The sequence below is a fragment of the Artemia sp. Qi Xiang Cuo genome, chromosome 6, assembly GCF_049724085.1.
Source record: "Artemia sp. Qi Xiang Cuo chromosome 6, ASM4972408v1, whole genome shotgun sequence".
Taxonomy (NCBI): domain Eukaryota; kingdom Metazoa; phylum Arthropoda; class Branchiopoda; order Anostraca; family Artemiidae; genus Artemia; species Artemia sp. Qi Xiang Cuo.
Genome location: NC_142799.1, coordinates 2,642,237 through 2,651,070, shown reverse-complemented (window position 1 = coordinate 2,651,070; position 8,834 = coordinate 2,642,237). Strand labels below are relative to the sequence as shown.

Sequence of the window (8,834 nt, the reverse complement as noted above, 5' to 3'; positions counted from 1 at the left end):
ACTGAACCCCCGTCTAACTCAACCAGTGTACAAGTGATCCACTGTACAACTGAACCACTGTACAACTGAACCACCAAGCAACAGAGCCCCCGTAAAACTGAACCCTCATGCAACTGAACCCTCATGCAACTGAACCCCCTTTTACTGAAACCTTTTGCAACTCAACCACATGAAACTCAACGCTATTTAATTAAACCCCCATGCAAGTGAACCACCATGCAAGTGAACCACTGTGCAACTCAACCCCCATGTAACTGAACCACCTTGCAACTAAACCACCATGCAACTGAACCCTTGTGCAACTCAACCACTGTACCTACATTGGGTAAAACACAGGTTAGAATCTTTACATGTTCAACCTTGTTGGAATTGTTTATTTTTTTCAGTCTTTATATAAATTACTGTCAAGATGATTTATAAAAATGCTCTGTTGTTGTCACAAAAGCAAATAAAATTGGACATCATAATCTCTTAAATCCAGATTTATTTCTCTTTCTTGTGTCTTTTAGTTGGGGCTTCCTTCACCCTGTCACTTTTTATGGGTCTAAGATTTCACCCTTGTCCCCCATAGAAAATTTCCCCTCCTTCTCCCACGGAAAACTCACCACCTGGAAAATACCTGCCTTGTGGAAATTATGGTTTTAAATTTAAAAATCTTCCTTGAGTCATGTCATTTTTATTGTATTTGGGATGCTACACTGGACGTGAAAAAAGTTCTTCCTTTTTCCATCTTGCCCCTTTCCCCAACCATACACCTTCTTTCTTCTCATGACAGGTCTTCCAGAAAACCCTCACACAAACTAATTTCTTGTGTTACCCAAGGAAAAATACTATCTTTAATTAATTGACAAATCAAAAAAACTCAAAATGGAACCAAATCTTCTGCAATAGGGTCATCGTATGGTTTTGGACCTAGAAAGTTAGGGAGATGTTTCACAGGGTGCATTTTGGTGCCAAAACCTCTTCTCTATTAATAAGTCATAGCATGAGTAAAGTCTTAGCTCTAAGTGAGAGAAAACAGGAGTGTGGAGGAATAAATTCTTTGGTAATCCCAAGGTACTTCTAGTCTTTTTTATAAGCCAAAAATGATTGTATTTTGTTTTTGTATTTTTTTTTGGGGGGGGGGGTGAGATTTTCCATGGGTAGGTTTTTTCGTGGAGGGGGGTAATTTTCTTTAGGTGTTATTTTCCGCGGGGCATTTTCCTAAATGGACATTTTTTTGTGGGGGGGGGGGGTAAACGGCAGTTTTCACTGTCTACATACTATATTTTTTTTTACCACTTTGCTTATTTTGTTGTTTTCATTTTGTGGTATTTTCTACACTCGTAGTTGTCTATTGTTTGGTATGAAATGGGTTAATTACCTGCTTTGGTGCAGTAGTTCAGTTGCACAATGGTTCAGTTGCACAGTGGTTCAGTTGCCCAGTGGTTCAGTTACACGGTGATTCAGTTGCATGGTGGTTCGGTTGCACGGTGGGTCAGTTGCAAGGGGGCTCAGTTGTACAGGGGTTCAGTTACATGGGTGTTCAGTTACACAGGGGTTCAGTTACATGGGGGTTCAGTTAAATGGGGTTTAGTTAATTGGGGTTCATTTGCCTGGTGGTTCAGTTACTCAAGGGTTCAGTTGCATGGGGGTTGGGCTATATGGGGGTTGAGTTGCACAGTGGTTAAGTTACATGGTGGTTCAGTTACAGGCGTTCAGTTTCTTGGGGTTCAGTTACATGCACACCATTGAACACTTTTCCTTTTTTATGCTTACTTCAAACATGATAAGCAATTCATTTGTAAAGCACAACCACCACCACCCTCTTTTTGACTGTCCCAAATAGCCCAGCGCCCAAGAACTATGTATAAGCCCTAAGAAATCACCAAAACATAGAAATTTTTGCTTTGTAATATACAAAATGTTGTATTTGTAGTTTTATTTCCATGATTATGTACTTTTTAAAACCAGTTTTGGTTTAAGTCTGAAATTAGGGCTGTTGAAAAGGAAACATTCTTAGTTCATAATATGCAGAATTATTATATTTATTACATTTCAAATTCAATTCCTCTACACCTTGCCCCCCCCCCCCTCCTATGTAAAAATGTAGCCTTTAGCCCAAATTCTATATTTTCCATATGTATTTGCATTTTGTTTTTATTTTGCCAGATGTTTATTCTATTTTTGGGAACATCTGTAGAAATAAGAGTGATAAATAAGAAATATAGAATTTGGCCTATGTATTGGATGGTTGGACACTAGCAGGATGGTTGGGGTAAAGTATAACAGAAATGCAGTTAAATGTGTTACCTATAACTATTCTGCATATTATGAAGTAAGAAGTTTTTTCTTAACATTTTTTCTTCTCTGGTACCCCAAATCTAGTCATATAGCATCATTTACAATTATATTTTAGTAAAGTTTGGACTTAACCACGCACAGAGATGAATCAGAGGTAACATTACAGCATTAGGTTCTAATGTTTTATTGTTTATTTTTTTTACCAGAGGCACTTCATATGGAACTGGCTAAACTTCAGAGGGGACCCATTTGGTTGGAAATTTCTAGTTCTGCTGCCATTTTTAAAAGTAAAAAATAAATGGAGGAGTTCTAGCCCCCCCCCTCCTCCTCCTCCAACATCGGTTTATCAAAATTTATAGGATAAAATTTTGAGATGGCTATTTTGTAATAAACCTTTAAAGAGTAGATAACAAAAAGTCAAGAATTGTGTCTTTTATCTGATGAATATGTTAGTACGACTAAGAAGAGAAGGGCTGGGATGAAAGACAGACAAGCAAATGAACAGAAAAAATATTCTGTTTCAGTACGGTAATACTACAAAAGGGCCCTAACAATTGTGTCTCGTGGGTGCTGATCAGCAAATTGCTGATTAGATTCTATTCTTTAAAATAGATTATGTTTCATGTACACGTTACTGGAAATTTAAGCCTTAATCAAAAAAACAATCTGACATTAATTTGTTTTCTGTTGTTTGGCTTGAAACATCAATAGATAAAGACAAACTCTTTAAAAGTTGAACATAATAACTGTTGAACCTTCGATGTAATATATATTTCATGAAAACATCAGGTTTTTAGTCATTTCTTTTTCTACGAAAGATGCATTTTGAGTTATTTAATGTTGAAATTTGTAGGGTACATAATGAAGACAATAGCAAAATTTATTTTTACATTACCTATAATATTACCCTTTGATATTTTTCGTTATTATTATTAATATTTTTTTTTGTCCAAACATTGTTTTTTTTTTTATGCATTGTGTAAATTAATTATAATTATTTTTTTCTATCACGATGTTTTTTTACTTATATTATTTTAATTTAATTCATCAATTTATGCAAAAACATTAATTCAAACTTCAGGTTGTAATCTGTCACCTGGACATCAAAATCTACCTGTGGTTCTTTCATCCAGAAACTCCACTTTAGCGTCCGAGTTGGCTCCTGAAGATGGGGTTAGTAGTGGTACAGGTATGATTCAACATATAATGTTGAAGAATCAGTTCTAATCGGAAAAGATCAGGTTTGAAGACGTTTTTCCTTTTGTTACAAAACAAGAAATATTTTACAAGACTTTCAAGTACTATTTAAAAATTTCTATATGGAGGCTGGATTTTTATTCTAAATCATAGCAAAACACTTCAAACAAATTTAAATTTTAAAACTGAACTATTGCCAGATAAAAAAATTTCATGCGACTTTTTTTTCATTTTTGGATTTACACCAAGTCTGTAAAGTACTTATTCTATTTCCACCTTATGTATAGAAAATGGTCCTGATTAAGAATAAGTCTATTATTTCCTGGCATTTCTTTTTATAAAAACTAGTTATAAATTTTCTGGACATGAGGTATGTGAATAAAATTCTTATTTTAGAGTTTTGTGTCATAATAATCAAATTATCAAGATTTTGTTGTGGCCTCTTGTTTTGTCTCATTTTCCATATTTTTTCACTTTTTGATGAATTTTATTTTTCCTGGGTAGATTAATGAGAGTACTTATAGTTTTATTATTACCTGTGTGTTCATTATTTTTTTTTTCTGGAAGCTCAAAATACTTCACAAACTGATATCAAAATCCTCATGGAAAACTATAATTCTATTTGGTCATCTGATCCTCAAAATCTATCTGTCTGTATTTCACCTGGATCTTCCACTTTACCATTTAAGTTAGGTTCACAAGAACTAGATAGTGAAGGTATATTTGAGTTTAACACACACACGCATATATTAAATACGTAGCCTAACCTAATCAGACCTAACCTAATAACTCCAGTTAAATCAGAAATTATGCTTTAGGGTATCAATGTACTCTAACACAAGACAATATTTGTTAAATTCGCAGTTTACAACGCAATTCAGCGTAGATGAAGGTGAATATATCACTTGATGTTTCATTTCATTCTTTTTTATGATTCAATTTGCCAAATGTGTAAGTGGTTGTCAATTTTGATATAGCAGATCAATATATGGGAATTGAAAAATGTATATTAATCGTCCTATTTACAAAAGAATAAAGCTACGCTGAGGGGCATTTGTACCTGAAAAGTATTGTAGTCTATTCCATATAAATACTGATCATAGGCATTTATTTTCTTAATCCTTGTCTTAACTAAGTTGATTTCTAAAGGTTTCATGATAATAATATGCAGTGGCAAATGATTGTGTACCAGCTATTACAAAAGATTGTTGGTATAGGGGAGAGGATTATTACATGCCTGAAAGAATGCATTTCATTGCCTAAATTGTCTATCTTTCCTTGGGCCTTAATACTAGTATAGGTAAGAGTATATATGCATAAGGGTGGGATGTAGGAATTAATCTGTCATCTGTCTTCATTTAAACTAAGCCTGAATAAGGTTGCATTGGAGTGATACTTACTTACTTAAGGCTCCTGCCACGTTGGGGGTGGCGTAGAGAGCGTCGCAACTCTGCTCCTCCAGGCTGACCTGTCTACTGCTATTAATGGGGCCTCTTCGACAGGGATGTTAGCTATCTTAATGAATTTGTTGAGGCTATCCTTCCACCTTTTCTGAGGTCTGCCCCTCGGGCGAGACCAGCCATTAGCTTTAGCGTCAAAATCGTAGACTATTCGGGCTGGGATTGTCGTTGGGATACGCAGGAGGTATCCGAACCATCTGAGAGTACGGTGGGCTATTTGGACGGAGAATGGCACTTGGGAGGTGAGTGCGAGCAACCTTGCGTTGCTTACAAAATCGTCCCATCGAAGTCCCTTAATCCGACGGAGCTGTTTCGTCTTGCAGACGTCTATCATGCTGAGGATTGTTGATTTGAGAGGCCAGGTTTCCGCTGCATAGAGGAGGACCAAGCTTACGGATGCATTATAAATTCGCATCTTCGTGCGCCTAGATATATGCGGCATTACCAGAGATTGTTGAGCCTTCCGACGATAGACGAGGCTTTTGAAACTCGGCTGCACACCTCTTCCTCTATAGAGCCCTCATTAGACAGCACGGAGCCAAGATAAGTGAAGTTGTTTACAACTTCAACAGGAGCTCCGCAAACAGTTATGTTCTCAGGGGGCGAAACTCGGCGTGAGGGTTAAATTGACATTATCTTTGTTATAAACAAGTTTATTTTCAGCCCCAACTTTGCTGGCTCTTCCTCCAAGACTTTAATAGTATCGATTAACTGGTTAATCGAGTTAGCGGCGAGATCAAGGCCATATGCAAAGTCAACGTCCATCAAAACGTAATTTCCAAACTGCAGACCAAAGGGCAGGTGATTTGTTGTTCGTGTCATGACATGGTCTATCACGCAATTGAACAGTTCCGGGGCGGCAGCACACCCTTGTCATACACCGGTTTTGATGCCAAATGTCGTGCTCCGTTTGCCGTTGACCTGGACGCAACCCACGGTCTCTTCGTAAAGCTTTTAAAACAGCTTGCAGTATTTGTCTGGTAGGCCAGCTGATCGAAGTATCAGCCAGAGTGAGTTACGATCCACCGAGTCAAACGCAGCCTTGAAGTCCACAAAGGCTACATATGCTTTCCTCCTGAATTCCTTCGTCTTCTCAATTAACTGGCGCATGGTAAAGATTTGGTCAATAGTGGATCTCCCGGGCATAAACCCCGCCTGCTGGACTCTCCTCTTTCTTTTGAGGATACTCGTGCATCTATCCAGCATGGTCAGAGCAAAGAGCTTTCCAGGCACTGAAAGTTGCGTTATGCCTCTGTAGTTCGAACAGATGCTCTTGCTCCCCTTTCTCTTCCATAAGGGCAGGATTATACCAGCTTGCCAGTCCTTCGGGATCCATTCTGTGCGCCAAACCACAGAAAACAGCATATGGATCCAAAGTAGCATTGCTGGTCCGGCATACTTCAGGAGCTCAGCTGATATTCCACATACGCCTGCCGCTTTGTTATTCTTCAAACGTGTTACTGCTGTGTAGATTTCTGATGACGTGAAAGGAGTTTCTGTGTCACTTGTCAGCAGTTCCTGGGTGCTGGTGGCTAGGCTGATGAGTTCCTGGTCAGTCTGCGTTACGGCTTCGGCGTTGAGGAGGACCGAGAAATGGTCTTTCCATCGATTGACCTGGGCAGCTTCGTCACTGAGCGGCTGACCATCCACAGAGACAACACATGGGGGCTATGTCTCCTGTTAGATCACGGAGATGCTTGTAGAGACTGCCAACGTCACCTTTCTTGGCTGCACCCTCTAGCTTGTGTGCCTTCCTTTCCACAAACAGTTTCTTGTCTCGCTGTATCAGTTTGTTGCGGACCCCATTAAGGCTTCTACAGGTTGGCATGTCTCCGAGTAACCTCGCCTTGCGTCTCTACTCTATGAAGTCAAGCGTATCCGACTGAATCCACGCTTTATTAGCACGCTTTTACTGACCAACATTTGCTGTCGCTGATTCAAGACATTCTTTTTGAACGAGAGCCATGCGTTTTCACAACTTTCAAACGGCAGGATTGCGTCGAAGCGGTTCGAGACATCAATAGCACATTTCGACTGTATCTTCTGATTGCAGAGGCGAGAGACTTCGATCTTGGCTGGTCTTGGTTCTGAGCGATGGGCTTTGAGCCTTAGTCGCATGTTAGCAACGACGAGGTGATGGTCAGTGTTGCCAATCTCAGCTGCCCCATACGTCCTGCAGTTACTGATCGAAGACCTCCATCTCTGTGACACGATGATGCAGTCGATCATTTTTTTGGTATGGCCGTCATTGCTGTACCATGTATATGTGTGAATGTCCTTCCTTGCAAACGTGGTATTCGTAATCATTAGTTTGTGCGTGTTGCAGAGCTGTAGAAGCCTTAGATCCTTGTCATTTAAGGAATCCGGAGTAACTGGTCCAATGACTTGTCGCCATAAGTCGTGGTTGTCGCTCACAGTTGCATTAAGGTCACCCAGGAGAATGACAATATCGTGCCGGGATATCTTAGACAATTCATTCGTCAGGGCAGAGTAGAAAATGTCCTTTGTTTAAGTGTCAGCTTTGTTTGTCGGGGCATAACAAACAAGGACCGTCATTTTTCCTTGCTTGTGATTGAGTCGAGCATTAGCGATTCTATCCGAGACGGGAGTAAATGACAATAGACACTTCTTGGATTTGTCATCAAGAACTAGCCCGACCCCGTTTTTTCTGGTGGTGTGTCCGACCAGACTGGAGCAGGTGGTAACCCTCACTAATGCGATCATTTCCATTCCCGACTAGGTGGGTTTCTATTATTCCAGCAATAGAGGTGTGGAGTCGCGTCAGTTACATCGCCCGAAGCGTCTTGGCTCCGGGAAAATTTAATGTCAATACATTCCATGTGGCAATTCGGAGGCCACCTTGGTCAATAAGATTCAAACACTGGTCATTTCTCAGTCCAGGGGCAAGCAAGGGTCGTGACTGGATAAAAGAAGGTTGGTCATCTGAGGCAGTTGCTAAGCATCCGAGAAGTTGCCTAATAAATGAAGTTTGAATTGTTTTAATTAAGTATCTTTGGAATATATTACTCTTGAACAACTTATTTGTAAACTAGTGATATGTTTTTAACCACTTTTCAATACCTTAACTAGTGTTGATAACTTATTTGTGTGATTAAAAATGAAATACCTTTGGGGCCCTTTTAAGGGCTCAAGAGGCAACTAGCCCCAGAAGCAATTATTGAATTATGAAATCAGAGGCAACTTTATAGCGCTGCCTATAGTAAAGGCCATACGGCTCTAATATTTTATTGTTTTTTTTTTCCAGAGGCACTTCATATGGAGGGGGTTGTCGTATAAACTTCAAAACGGGCTCGTTCGATTGGAAATCGAGAGTTCTAGTGCCCTTTTTAAGGGTCAAAAATGATTGGACGGCAACTAACACCCCTTCCACGCCCACCATTATCTCAACCATATCCAATCAAAAATTTGAGAAAACCGTTTGGTTGAGATTACCCCTCTTACGCTCACCTTTTCCCCAAACACGTCCAATAAAAATTTTTAGATAACCTTTTTGTTAAACGTAGTTGAAAAATCTGGAAATTAGATCTTTTAGGATGACAACCCCCTCCCCCCCCCCACAGCCCTCATGGCAAGGGTTGTAAGGTATGCCCTGGGGGCATATAAGGTTTTTATAGAAAGCGTTGTCAAAGAAACTTCAAAAAGGGCTCATTTGATTGGAAATTTAAATGGCTAGTGTAAGTTTTAATAGTCGAAAGGGTTTAGAGGCAACTAACACCTCTCCCAGGCCCACCATTTCCACAAACACATCCAATCAAAATTTTGAGATAGCCATTTTGTTCAACGTAGTTGAAAGTTCTGGAAATTATATTTTTGAGCGGGACACTCCCTCCACAGTTTTCAGGGTAAGGGTTATAAGTTATGCCCGGGGGGCAT

General features: G+C 39.5%; 1 protein-coding gene across 1 annotated transcript; it reads right to left on the bottom strand.

Moving 5' to 3' along the window:
* Positions 1–5,894: 5,894 nt before the first annotated feature.
* On the bottom strand, positions 5,895–7,247 carry LOC148950791 (uncharacterized). The gene is made up of 2 exons (XM_089090432.1): positions 6,858–7,247; positions 5,895–6,578 (listed from the first exon to the last, which is right to left on the bottom strand). Exons 1-2 carry the CDS (start codon positions 7,245–7,247, stop codon positions 5,895–5,897), a joined length of 1,074 nt encoding a protein of 357 aa, XP_088946558.1.
* Positions 7,248–8,834: the final 1,587 nt, after the last annotated feature.